The following is a 14,900-nucleotide window of genomic DNA, read 5'->3' as shown; positions in this document are numbered from 1 at the left end:
GAGCAGAGACGGGAATACACGGCGCCTCTTACCACATGGTACACAACATTTATCTTAAATCCAGATTGTGTCTCGACATGATTTATCCGGATTACATTTTCACCAGGGAGTAAAGTGTCTCCGGAGCCTGTGGCGAAATCACAGCTTCTTCCATAAAACAGATTCCCACCCACTGCCCCCTTTTTTCCCCTTGTATTTAACTTTGTGTTTAAAATACTGAGCTGAACCTGAACTGAATGTTGTTTTTTGGCCGCTCACGTCTACATGTATGATATATACGTACATGCAAACGCGAGAAGGAGCCTGAACCTCACAGGAGCTGTGATGGTGAAAGCAGATGTAAAGGGAGGTTTGAATAGTTTGCTCAGATTGTGAGAACGGAAGCGTTAAAAAAAACCCAGATGTTTCCATCCAGGTTTCATATAAAGTTACAACATAAAAAAACAGGTCACCTGGCTGTTAATGACGTTTAGAAATAGGAATTAGATCTAGACTGAAGAGTTAAATCTTAACTTAATCTAATCTTAACGGTTTTTCATGTTACATGATGCAGTGAGACCAAATACAGTCACCATTGCCAGTTCAGTAATGTAATCTAGACAGATTATAGATTAAAATCATTAAATTGGTTTTAAATCTCTTCTTAAAACTCACCTCTTTTCATTGAAGTCTGTTTCTGGTTTTACTTATTTTATTTTATTTGATCTGTTGTATTTATTATGGTTTTTAATCCACATTTTTATGTCTTTTAATTTATTTTAGTTGTTTTTAGATGCACATTATCACCTCTATAGGTATTATGCCTTCTATTTATTATTTTGTGCTTTACAAATAAAATTGGATTGGATTAAATTCATTTGGTGTATTGCTCAAATCGACTCTCGACAGGATTGTCTGTGCAGTAATTTCTCCTAAATATAAAATAAAATTGTGCATCCTTTCTGCGTGGAGGTGGCATGTTCTCCTCGTGTGTGTGCATGGGTTTTCTACCGGGGTTAAAAAACATGCAGATTTGGTGGATTAGGCATAATTGGACACTGTAAAACTGACCGTACGTGTGAGAGTGGGTGGTTGTTTGGAGGATAAATTGGTAGAAGACGGATGACTAAACTGTGATTCCCTGACTTCAGACTGGATTCGGTTCAACGCTACAGAGGAAGCAGAGACGTCGGGCGTTGGATTCCCAGATTATCCTCGCTAGTTTTGCTCATTTCACCGTCTGATTTTGGTCTTTTGGTGAATTATCTTTGGGAGACTTGATCTCTACCGTTAAAGTCATGTTTAAATGGATTCCTATGAAAGTATTCTGGGCTGTTGCTGTTGCTGTTGCCGTCACGCCATTAACGTTAACATTCAAGCAGAATCTGTTCTGCTCTCCTGATTCAATTGTTACGCATTATAAAGCAAATATTTGGACGGAGAGACCTGGCTGTAAGAGGAGACAGAGAACAGAGAGATGGAGATGAGGAGGCGAGAGGGCAGGGAGAAGGAGAAGGGCCTTCTTGTTTATATTAGCTGCTTGTTAACTTGACTGTGTGGACAGGGCTGCAAACAAAACACAAAGGAAAGAACAAGTTGTACTCTTTCCCCCCCCCGTCTGCCTCGCTGGCTCCAGTTCAGCAAATATCTCCCTCCATTCAAAGCCATGTTTTTCCCCTCCTCACACGTACTTCCACAACACGTGCCCGTCATTATTTGTCCTTAAAGCTACAGACAACACTTTTTTCTTTTCTCTCTCTCCTTCTTTTTGCCTTTGCTCATCCTATGCTTTAGCAATTTGGGAAAGAGCCGTGTGCTGTGAACGGAGGCTGATCACCAGAGAAGAGAGGAGAAAGAGGGATTGGATAAGATGGTGGTGTTTTTTGGGGGGATTGGGGAAGATGGTACAGGCAGGAGGTTTGCAGTTTGTGCAGATGAGAGCTTTAGTCGTACAAACATCTCTCGAATCTGCTCTGACAGTGGAAGTCGTCTAATTGCGTTGACCTTTTAGTGGGTGGAGCCAACAAAAAAAAAACGAGAGGATGACGGCGCTCCGTTTGCCGAGAAAAGCAATTAGTCGATGAATTCATCGCTTGAGCAAAGAGCCAATTGATTTATTGTTGGAGGAAAAAAAAGCCTGCAGATTCTCTCTGGTTACAGCTTCTTCAAATGGGGGAAGATTTGTGTCTGAACGCCTGACAACATCATCTGAAAACATGTGTTTTACATTCAACAGACACAGGGATTAAACCTTGGCGGGCTCACACACTGCAGGGCTTACTGTGATTTATGTATTCCTTCTCCAAATTGGCCTCGACAGCGAAACTGGTAGTTAAGAATGTTGTGTTGATCTACAGCGAGGGATAAACACGAAAGCCCGTCATGTCCAACCCATGACCTTTATTAAATGTCAATAGCAGTTTCTTGCTCTCCGTCTCTTTTCTCTCATTTCACCTCTTCACGTTTGTACAACGAGGTACAAATCAGAACCATAATCGTACTAATATCCAGTACCGCTCTTCTTTTAAAGGTCACAGGTCGCAGACGACGGTCCATCATGAAGTAACGATCGATTCTTGCATTTGAGAAGCTGGGACCAGAGAGAATTTGCTTAAAAACAGTATTATTGAGTTGTCACGCGGGGGCTGTCAACGGATTAAGTCATTACCGCAGCTATAAAAAGGGAGATTATCGAAACAGCTGCAGAATATTTGTTTGCCAAAAACGACTAAATGATTTAATTTCTCCCTAATGCTCGTTAAGGAAGTGTACGTTTACCGAATTTGCCAGTTTTCAAAGTAAAGCGACGAGTGCTTGTACGACTAAACCTTCAGTGTGTTGATAAATGTTGAGACCTTGAAGCCATAACTTTACTGTAAAGGAGAAGGAGAGCGAAGCGCCAGTAAAAACAGAGGAAGCAGATACCGAAGTCAGCTTTCTAGTTTGATACAAGCCACGGTGGAGAAGCTAGAGCGTTACGAAAGGAAAAAAACAGCTTTCAAAGGCTTTTTCAAAACACGGAAAATTAAAATGTCTCTAGTAGTAGTAGTAGTAGTAGTAGTTGAACAGTATTGTACATTATTGTAGATGTATATAAACTCCAGCAGTAGGTAGGTAGATAGGTAGGTGGGTGGGCTTGTGTGGCTGTCGCAGGTAAATAAAGCAAAGACTGTCAGTGATGTCAGAAAACAGGAAGCACTAAGCAGTCACTGGGTCTCAAATGACATAATTTCTTAAGAGTAATCCTTAATTTTACTTCATTAACAGAATATCTGGAGACATTTGGTGCATGAAATTCAATTTTAAATGGTTAATCCTGGCTTCACTGACCCGACGACGGCCACACACCACAGAAGAGGCAACCACAGAGGAAGAGAGATATCGTATATGAACACACTTTTCTCACGCCCTTCCGGTTTCTCAAAAAAACACAGCCAGCGACACGTTTACGATGATCTTTGTGCCGCTGAGGGAGTTGTGAGAAACCGTTCCCCGGCCCGTGCTCTGATGTCTTTCCAAGGAATTTGACAACTGTGTCCGTGCAGTAAAACCGTCGACTACCTGCAGCAAATATGACCGACCTCTGACTAGATCTTCAGAATTCAAGAATCCATCACCATGTGTAGGTGTGTGTGTGTTTCACATTCATTATTCCACCTCTTACAGAGCTTGTATCAATAACAAACCATGTCTTAAAGTGGCAAACGCAAAGATTTTCATGTCAATGAGGTAAAAAAAAAAAGTGTCTTTGAATGCATTGGTGGTGGGTTTTTTTCCCTGTTTGAAATCTTGCAGCGAGTAAATGGAACAAAAAGAAAAACCCAGCCACAGTGAGCTGTTAGATGAAGAGCTGCAGGCGACTGGCTGCACACCTTCATCTTCACAGCGAGGTAAACAACTCCTTTAGCGGTGTCCCGCCGCAGACTCCAGCTACAGCGCTACAGAGTTTAAACCACCAACGACGCAAAAATCAACCGGTACAAACACTCTGAGAAGTGCCACTTTAACCATTCTCTGCTTCACTCTGAGGCCAAGAACGATTGATATTGCCGAGAACTGATCGTCATATTTGAACAACACATCCAGAGGACACTTAACTTGACACAGTTGCCAAATCCAATGAGCATCAGAGCACTCAGTTTTGGGCCAAGAGCCAACACCCACACCAGTGAACCACACAGATGACAGCAAACGCTTTGAAGTTGTCCTAGTGGATATTGATTTAAAAGAGGAAAAAAAAAAAAACCTGTAAAAGACTCCAGTCTACAGCATCTACAAAGCGGAAGGAGAGGGCATTGAAGCCACACTGTAAATACAGAATAATAACCAGTTTGTGTTTGCAAAGGCTGCACAATATCTAGGGAAAAAAAACAAAACTGCAATTATCAAAATGGCAAACTGCCAGAGACGGCACTACGATGCTTTCCTCAAACAAAAAGCAGCAAAATCTAACTCACCTTCACTTTGTTTTTTGTTTTGTTTTGTGTGTTTGTTTCTTCTTTTTCTTGCCAGCATTGTGCAGCCTTGGCGTGGGCTACGTACTACATGTTAAAGGCCGTACATGTGAGGCCTCGTCTAACATCGCTGTCTCTACAAAGTCAGGCTACTCTTGAACATTGAATACTGAAAAACCAAAAAGTACATTTTTTTTTTGTCTGTCTTAGCAACACATGAAGGGTCGACACCGAACCACGTCCTCGCTTCTGGTGCGGCTGTTGTTGTTGTTGTTGTTGTTGTATGTGTTGTTATGGTCCGTTTCCATGTGGATCTTTAATAGCGCTAAGCCAAAGGAGAATTGTCCATCTGTCCTGTCTTTATGCCGTTGTGTCAACTTGCTTTAAACGATGAAGTTTAAAAAAACCCCTGACATTCAGAGAACGGGTGTTTTTGTTTTTGTTGTTTTTCTTAAACTGGACTTTGCCTGTCTGTCTGTCTGTCTGATGGCTACACACCTGAAGGACAAAGAAGACAGGAGACGTCTCCTGTTAAAATACTCTCCCGGGGGACATTTCACTCTCTGAGTAACTCTCGTACTTCCTGATGCAGTCAGGACCGCACATATACATAAAAAACTAGTCATCTTGTACATTATAACCCTGTTATACCAGCTCTGATGTGTGTGTACATGTGTGTGTGTGTATAAGCTGTGTATCATGTGTTCAGTTCAGCAGCAATTTGGCTTTTTCTGAAAGGTGTGGGGAGGATAATAAGGTGTAAGTCTGAGTCTCTCCCTACATGAGTCCACGTTTGGTTCGTTTTAAGCAGAATCGACAGCGCCGGTTAAAAAGGAGCGAAGTTCACGCGACACCACAACATCGTGCCTGAGCTTACAGTGTTTGTCGTATATAAACCGAGCCGACTGAGGCGCGTGACATCCTTATCTAACATTCTAACGTCTCGTTCTTTGGCGCGGTCACTTTAGAGGACACGTGTCCAAACATTTGGACCCAAATTCGGGTCTTTAGCTGCAAGAAACTTTGACATAGAATTCATTCATCAGTGACCACAAAGCCAGTGCGACGCCACGCGTTAAAACGACCGTTGATTATCGTCTGGTTACGACCGAACCCACGAGTGATGGTTATATTTATCACACTGAGAGGAGGAGCATGCTCAGTATAGTAGTCATGTACGAGTTCAAACAGTGAAGCTTGCCAAATAAGGAAGTTTCTAGACATACACATATCACTTATATATATATATATATAGTATAGTATATGATATAAAATGTGTATGTGTAAGTGTGTGTGTGTATCTACACCTTGCTTCTTTTGATAAACGTTTTGTACCTTTTCTTCTTCTTCTTCTTTAAATCTGTTAAACCCCTGAGAACACCATGGACTGCTTAAGTACAAAATACAACTCTCCCGAGAGAAAGAAAACTATTTAAAAAAAGCAAAAGAATTACAAACAATTCAATTTGTGAACTTAAGACAGGTACAGGCCTCTGAAGCTGATTATTCTTACATTGTCGTGGTTTTCTTTGAACAGACGCAGAGCAGAGGCGTCAGCGGCGAGAGCTTGGTCACGTCACACAAAAGACATCGACTCGAGACACGGTCAAAATCTACGGTTTTACAAGATCCAGATGTGACTGATAATGAATGACTCGGCTGAATGAGAACACATTTAACGGCTGATTAAACTGGGCAAAAGAAGTCAAAGTAAAGATGAGCAATGAGTAATAATATAATAATATAACTATAATCCAATACATTAGGATCAGTGATTTCCACAGTGTGGGGTGTGGCCCCCTGGTGGGCCCTAAAGATTCTGCAGGTGGCCCTGAGTGCTCAATAAAATAAATATATACATTCATTAAGAAAATCAGTTTGGTAAGGAAGTTTTTAACTGAGTATTTATATATATATAAGGACTGCAACGATTATTCGATTAATCGATTGTTAACCTATGACCTATTAACCTAAATGTGAATATTTTCTGATTTCTTTGCACCATTTGACAAAAAAAATTATAATTTAAACTGAAAAGACACTTGAGACCCAGGATTTCCAGATTTGATTGACATTTTTCAACATTTTAACTACATTCTATGGACAAAAGAATAAGAAAAGTATGGACATATCGAAAAAAAATGGTTAGTTGCGCCCTGGGTGCAATTTCTTAGACGCTCATTAAAATGTTTTTCCACATTTAGACAACTGAGACTCCAAATACTGGACATTTTCAGTTTCTGCCCAAATATATTAAAGAAGAAATTTGAATAATAATGAACAATAAGGATAAATAGCACTAAAGTGACGCCAAAATAAAGTTCGACGTGGCCAAGCTCTGTTAAACGCCGCCTCTGAACCGCTGTAATCGTGTTGTGGGGGCACAGAAGAGTCGGCAGCTCTTTGCACTGATAGTTGTCGTCGTTTCTTCTGCGTTTTGATAACGAACCGCAGAAGCTTTTTGTTGATTGATGGCAAACTGCTGCTGCTGCGTTTACATCCTTGTTTCAGGCACTAGATAAATATCGTTAAGGTGACAAGGAGCGGTGGAGAACCTCTTTTGGTTTGATTGTTCAAAGTCCGATTGAAAGGAGAAAGACGAATTGATCGACTCGTTGATTGTTTGGTTTGACTGAGATAATGGTGGGAGAACGAGCGACAGAAGGCACAGAGTTTTGACGATTATTTTTTTTCTCCGAGGATTTTGGGATTAAAATACAAACTCAGGAAGAATTTGAGATGTGAGGGAAACGGTGGATATGCTTTTGTGTGTGTGGTTGTGTGTGTGTGTTTACGTCTCTGTGTGACAATCTGCATCATGCGAGTTGAGGTCAATCCGTCTCGTTATTCGCAAACCGGAGAAAAGCGACAAACGTCGAGAGTGAGGCTACGACGCGATAATAAGAACTGACCTCGACCCTCATTAAACGTCTTTTATACACACACCCAAGTGCTTACATAACGGCTCTCATGACTAGTTGTGCTTTTCAAGCTTGAATATATGTCGATTCACACACAAATTGTCTTTTTTTTGTCTGTAGAATATATTTCTAGGACTCAAACAAGAAGCAGACCCTGAAACCAGCTTGAATAATATTAATAAGTGTAATAAGAACAATCATAATAATGCCCCTAAGTGTTTGTTCTGACAGATACCACAGACATGAGGCCAGAACAGGGTACTTCAACACCCACGGAGAAAATGGATCTGAAAGACGAAACAGAAAAAGGTCTAAGAGCAAAGTTTGTTTCCTATTTTTGTTGATTGTGTCGCGTCTTGTGTGTGTTTTTACGACAGTCCAATGGAGAAGTAAACAGCTACATTCAAACCCCCCCAAAAAACTAAGAGCTGAAGAGATTTTCCGTTGGTGAACGTGACAGGGATTTGGTTGCCGTCGTTAATTTGTGGAGAAATGATGAAGCCGGCGTGAGTCTGCTTCTCTATTTGTGTGTTTGTTGTTGTGTTTGTGTGTCGTATTTGAGTCTGAAAACCTTAGGACGCCAGCACACTCCGTCTCAACAGGTCCTCGCTCCCAGAATGCAACTGTGGCAGGCGGAGCTTACGTCCACCGGAGTGCGTGTCCAAATCGCTGTGTTCGCCGTCGGAGAAGTACCCATCGGTCTCTGCGGCGGCGTCCAGCAGAGACATGTCCTTCCCTGTGAGCGGCAGACTCTGCATGTTGACGCTCCTCTCTCTCGACTTACTCTGGCGCAGCAGACGGAGCCGAGGGCCCACGTCAGGCGCCGTGACGGATGCGGCAGGCGGCGACGATCTCGTCGTGAAAACCGACCCAGCCGCCGATGATGAAACCCCGTTCTCCCAGGCGTCGCGGTCCTCCGAGATGTGACAGGAGTCCATTTTGGAGATGGGCGGCGGTGGCGAGTCGCCCAGGACGTCCGTGCTCCTGGTCTGGTGGTGATGAAGGTGATGGTGGTGCAAGGCCTTCGACGATCCTCTGGACCTTTCCCCTCTCCGGCCCATGTAGCTGGGCTTTTCCTCCACCGCAGTAGCCCACAGGTCCTTTGCGGTGGACGGGCTGCTGGCGGTGGAGTTGGCCGCCGCAGAGGGGAGCGTCTGAGCGTGGGCGGGGGAAGTAGATTGTCCACGAGCGCGGGGCTTGGCGCTCGCTCGTCTGCGGCCCAGCTGCGGTGTTTTCCAGGTGGAGTTCTCCATCATGAGATTCAGGAGGCTCTCCTCGCCCTGCAGGAGCTGTGTGAGAGGAGGAGAAGATGGAAGGGGAGGTGTGGAAGGACAGGGATCAGAGATGGAGGAGTTTCTTTAAAAAACTTACTTATTTGTTCTTGGAGGCAGAAAATGTGCACCATCCCCAAAACTGCTGTCAAAACATCACATTCAAATTTTTTTCAACTTTAAATGAGTCGATCTATTTAAGCTACTTCCGCCTGAAGTATTGTTATATATATAACAAACAAATAATATTTTTGGAAATTTTAACCCTTAAAGGCCAGAATGTTTACACAAATCCACTGTTTTTATTGAAAAAACACAACAAAACTACAATAATTTCCATAAATACATTTCAAGGAGAATTTGATTATAATCATTATTAGATTTAGAAGATTTACTTGTTTACAGTGTAAAAAAAACATAAATATATAAAGTTATAAAGGGAAGGAACAAATAAGTAAATTCGTATGTAGCCATTTTAGGCTAATTTAAGAAACTGAAATGACAGCACTAAAATTAATATCCTTTGGAAAATCTGAGCTGTATTCATTCAGAGCCAAAATGGCTTAACAATAAATAAACAGAATGTCCTTCGGAACTCCTTTAGGTACAAGTAAACCTTTATACTGTATTTATAAATGAGCTCATGTCCACATCTCATTCTGCTTCTCTGAAAATTAACCATGTTCCTGTTCATTTGTTTTTTTTCTTCCATGACACATTTCCCAACAATTGAGTTTTTCTCCTGCTCTGCGGCCGCAGCCTCCTGCCAATCAATACACAAACACAACACATTCCTGAGGAGAACAGCGGGTCAGGAACAGTGCAGCAGCTCAGCTCTGACCACCAGCTCTCTGCGTCTGATCTGACGGATCCACCCACCGCCACAATCCAGCAAACATCATGAGAACACAAAAATCCACTCACATGAAGATCAAATATCTGGGTTGTTGTGATAATAATTCTACATCAAAGGTGTAAACAGTTCACAAACCCATTCAATAATCTGATGATAATTTAGTTTAATGACTTTCAAGATAAACAGAACAAATCCTCCTGTGAGTAGTTTTTGGTGCTAAAAATAATCAATCAATCAAGTTTTATTTGTATAGCACTTAACAATAGCCAGACGGTACCCAAAGTGCTTTAAATAAAATCAATAAAATAATGCATGAAAACAATATGTAAAAACAATACATAAAAACAGAAAGTGCTACTAGTGCTGCAGGGTGTTAGAGGCCTTCTAAAAGTGCATAAAGTAGAAAACAGGTAAAATAAGTACACCTGAGAGAAGGACTACCCTAGTCAGAGTTAAAAGCCAATCTAAAAAAGTGTGTCTTCAGCTTCGATTTAAAAAGGCTGAGGTCAGTATTGGTGCGAATCTCAGAGGGCAGTCTGTTCCACAGCCTGGGAGCTGCGACAGCAAAAGAGCGATCGCCCCACTGTTTAACGCCTGGACCTCGGGACCTCTAACAGGAGCTGGCCAGAAGAACGGAGGGCTCTACCATGATCGCGAACTGTTAAAATCTCTGACAGGTAGGAGGGAGCCTGACCAAAACGCGTGTTTAATAATAAAATCGTTCCAGATTATTTTGTTTGTCGATCAACTGAAGATTAATCAACTGATTAAGTACAAACACTAACAGTTCTGGCTGTTTGATGACTAATCCTGTCTTGAACGTTGCTTTAAAATGAGATTCTTCAGATTCTTCTTGTTGACTATTTAATAATCTCGCCTACACATTTTGTTCTGCTCTGGCAGACATGAGTTTAGTTCTTTCCTCGACTGAAAACAACCTTTTGTACCGTATCTGTGAAGAGGAAACCTCTCCAGGATCTAGTTTGAGGTAAAGCGTCATATAATACAACAGTTTTCATCCGTACTGGAGCTAAACTAAACTAAACTAAACTTGCAAAACACTTAAACAAATATTTCACTAAAGCAACTAAAAGGCTTATTTCAGTAAAGAAATATCAACTTAATTTCTCATTATGGCCTCATTCAGATGTGGTGATAACATCTGTCCTTTGTGATCAGATCACATGTGGACAGAATCACCTGTCGTGTCCGTTTATGAGGACAAAATGATGTTTTATGACCAAAGATGGACGATAATTCCAGGTGTGAACTGAAGTCTGAGTCCGTACCTGGTCGGAGAGCAGGCTGCCGCTCTTCTCCCCGTGCTGAGCGCCCAGAGCCCACTGGCTCAGCATGTCGTCAGCGGTGATCTGGACCGACTGGGCGAGCCAGCTGTCAAACAAAGAGTTGTCCAACGGGAAGGACTTTGACAAACCTGAGGGGGAGGGAGGCCAAACAGGTGATGAAGAGTTAAGAGATGAAGGGAAGAAAGACAAAAAGGGAGAGAAACATAAGCAGAAATAAATAAAACATACATGGACAAAGTCACTGAAGATACAGAGCATAAATATAGAGCAGGAACTTTGAATTCACTCCATCAATGGATAATAGTCAGTTCCATTCAAATAATAATATATATTTCTTTATCAATGAAACAATTTCCTTTTGGAAGTTCTTAATGCCATAAACTATCATTATTTTACATAAAGTACATCTTATATGTGACATTATCTGAATTTTATGGGTCACATGGGTTCAGGATTCATTGTATTTGGGTGGAGAGAGGACAACAATGTTCTATTTTCATAGTAAATGGTTAACCAGATTAAGGATGTAATCTCTTATCGTAGTCTGCTTTGTTAAAACAACACTTTAACATGCATTTGAGTGGAGATTTTTAACTGGTTTAAGAATGAAAACTTTCTATTTCCCCTGCTGGCATCGATGCATCTGACAGGGAGAAGGAGTTATGGTACATAACATGGTACATGTTGCTCTTCTTGATCCCAAAACAGTGAGAGGAAGACAGAGCTTTGGGAGACGGGACCAGACGTCGACAGAGAACAGATGGCCTGAGACTAACACACACACACACGCACACACACACACGGGTACATATCCATCACACTGTCTCCTCTCTGTGTCCCTCTGGAAGAGCGAGACACTGACAAAAAGAGGACAGAAGATGGAAGAATAAACACAGAGAGAGAGAGAGGCAGCTGGAACTGTGAAAAACAGATGAGTGGGAGAAGACACAATCATAACAGGAAGAAAGAAAGTGACGCAGAGCAAAAAAAAGACTCTCCTGTTCTCCTGTTATTGTCAACGTTTATTGATCGCATTCGCTTTGACAGGAAAGGACCGTTAGCGCCGCGACACTCCGATCTGGCTAAATACGGAAAGGAGACGCAGTTCTGCGTCATCGCTGATATCTGTGTGTGAGTGTGTGTGTACTCTTTAGGACCTGTTCTGGCATAAACACTGACTTTGGCTGAGACCAAAACCTGGTCCTGAAGTCACAGTAAAACGTCTGTTCTGCACGTCCATCACAGAGAGAGAAATTTGTCTTTAATTTTCAAATGAACCGTTAAACATTATTAAAACTATTATCCAGTGCGTCGGTGCATTTACACAAACCTGATAAATGACATCAGAGTGGCCGCTGAGTCATCAAATCTCCATTAATCAAAGTGCAGTAAATACGCAGCCCACAGTCACTGCAGGGATTAGACGTGGATCTAATAAGGTGTTATGTAAGAAATAAAAATACAGTCACTTAACGTCCTGATTGTGGAAGCGAAAAAAAAAAAACAGAGATACAGTTTAATCACAACGCTGTGAAACAACTTCATTATCTTATTTTCTTCCACATACACTGGGCGTCTTTCACTTGAACTTACAGGTTTGCAGGTAATAACAAATTGGCCTTGATTTAGGACAAGTTCATTAGTATTTATTATTAAAAAATAAAGTAAATGTGTAATAAACTATTCAATAATGTGCTGCATTATGTAATAAATCTAAAGCATCTGGCCATAAAATCCTCCTAAGATGTCAAAGAGACTCGGGAATAATGTTCATTTAACAAACTGAACTCACCAACAACAACAGTACAGCCTAAATATTCACATTAAAACAATGTTTTGCAGACTGCAAATCATGTTTATGTTTTGAAATCATGTTTTGGCATGTGGCGCCACCTATTGCCGTCTACCAATCATTGCAGTCAGTAGAGTCTCAGCTGCCGAGCGACTACGGGTTGCCAGGTACGTCAGAAAACGAAACCTAAAAGAAACCTCGGTATTTTGAATTTGAATGTAGTAACCGTTTTTGGCCACATTCTTACATATGGCACCTTTAAATTAATGTTGATTTTTACACTAAAATGTCGTCTACATACGTGGCCTTTGAGGTTTGAAGGAATGAACAGGTTCATGGTTTACATACGGGGTTAAAAACAGTCCACTGAGGATACTGTAAGTATTGATTTGGAGCTCAAATCAATTGTTGACGTTTTGAACGACAGCATGTGAGATACTTTAACTTCTACCGTTAAAAAAACGATGAGCAGTCATAACAAGCCAATCGCAGCTCTTCTTCCTCACACAGCTGCCTCGCTCCTTTCTATGATTTGCATGATGTAAGACACTAAACACTACAGTGTACGACCATCTGCTGCACCGTCATACTATAAAACGACGGTCTATACGTCTACTGTCTCTGAAACACGGTGATTTATCTGTCACACAAAAGCTGAGAGGAAGTCTGCGCCGTGATTTACCGAGGTGACATTTTTTTTATAACATCCAGTATCGCTGTAGCTTTCTGGCTCGTGTCCGTCAGACTGATGCATCACATCACATCAGAGCTGCAGTCAGAGGCTCTGCACACTTTAACAGGCTTTTTTTAACAGCACAGGAGCACACAGGAAGGGAAACAGTATTCGGTATTCAGTAAAACTTGTGCAAACTTGGTTTCCACGAGCAGAAACACAGCACTGTACGTCGTCATCGTGATGAAACAGAGAAGAAATATGACTCTTTTAAAGTCTTCTTAGAGGGTTTGATAATTGTGTTTACTCTGGGCAAATTTGAAACCGGGGCCTTAAATGAATTATTGATGCATGAGGGCTGCGACAGCGCTGACCTGTTGTCAGCAGGAGCTCTCGTGCACATGCACACACAGACACACACACAGACACACACACAGACACACACACACACACACACACACACACAGGCAGATTTTCAGCCAGTGAAGCATATTCAATCAAACTCTGCAGGGCGCACACACACACGCACGCACACACGCACGCACGCACACACACACACACACACACACACACACACACACACACACACACACACACACACACACACACACACACACACACACACACACACACACACACACACACACACACACACACACACACACACACACACACACACGCACACACATACAGTGTACCTAGCTCTTTAAGCAGGGAGCCGTTCTCCGACTTCCACCTCTCCTTTTTGGTCTCAGGGCTACCCTTCCTTCTCTCCTTCCCTTTCTCCTTCACTCCATTCTGCTTCCTCTTTTCTCCCTTCTGGGTTTTCTCTGCTGGGAGACACAGAACATGACCATTTATTCAGTTTTCAGCCTCATCTGAGCGGCAAACAATAAGAAAACAAAACTAATTTCATTTTCCACCAAATCACCTCGACAGGAAACACGAGGGTTCGACTCGTGGATGAAAGCAAAGCTCGGAAGACAGACAGCTGCCAGAAGGAGAAAGAGCATTTAAAGCCCGAGGACTTAGTTTGCACATATTTAAGAGAATACTGCACTCTTTTCTGCACTGTTTTGTGTTTGTTTGTGTGCACTCTCAGTCAGAGCTGGAGGCTCCTGAGAGAGAAATGTTCTTAAACCCTGACGTCGCCCTGGACGAGCAGCACCCTGCAGCAGCAGGAGGAGGAGGAGGAATAATCATCCTTAAAGGCTGAAAACAAACTCTCAGACCAGGACAGTTCTTATAAACTGCCCTGAAAAACCAAAAACCAAAATAACACCAGGGTTGTTTTTTTACACTCTCTCCCTGAAAGAATGTGGAAAAATGATGAAAAACCTATCTATAATTGATTATTACTTTATATAATAATGTTGGAATTCATCCTCCCTTATGGCCAACATACTTTATATTTATTCAAGTATGGACTAAAACAAATTAAAGGTAAAAAGTTAAGATGAAACAAAAGTACATTTGAAGTTGGCAATCGATTTGAAGGTAGACAGTGACGTTATAAGACCGTAATATCACAATATAACAACATTATGATCTCGATATTGCCATATTATTAACGTAGTGTAATGTAAAGAGTCCGAGTTCTGATTATTTAACATCAAATAAGAACATAATGTCTTCAAATATCTCCAT

The 14,900-nt window shown here is 41.7% G+C and overlaps 1 protein-coding gene across 1 annotated transcript in view; it reads right to left on the bottom strand.

The window, feature by feature from the left end:
• Nucleotides 1-7,926: 7,926 nt before the first annotated feature.
• jade2 (jade family PHD finger 2) overlaps nucleotides 7,927-14,900 on the bottom strand; it is a gene marked incomplete at its 3' end in the record, with an annotated part of 121,509 nt that continues 114,535 nt past the window's right edge. Inside the window, exons 12-14 of the mRNA XM_083910296.1 lie at nucleotides 13,952-14,083; nucleotides 10,771-10,916; nucleotides 7,927-8,643 (exon numbers count right to left, since the gene is read on the bottom strand). Of these exons, the coding sequence (XP_083766422.1) occupies nucleotides 7,927-8,643; nucleotides 10,771-10,916; nucleotides 13,952-14,083 (995 nt within the window). The remainder of the gene's footprint in view (nucleotides 8,644-10,770; nucleotides 10,917-13,951; nucleotides 14,084-14,900) is intronic.

Source organism: Microchirus variegatus (assembly GCF_963457635.1).
Source record: "Microchirus variegatus genome assembly, chromosome: 2".
Classification (NCBI taxonomy): domain Eukaryota; kingdom Metazoa; phylum Chordata; class Actinopteri; order Pleuronectiformes; family Soleidae; genus Microchirus; species Microchirus variegatus.
The sequence above is the reverse complement of the archived record's forward strand: the minus strand, read 5'-3'. Positions and strand labels throughout refer to the sequence as shown.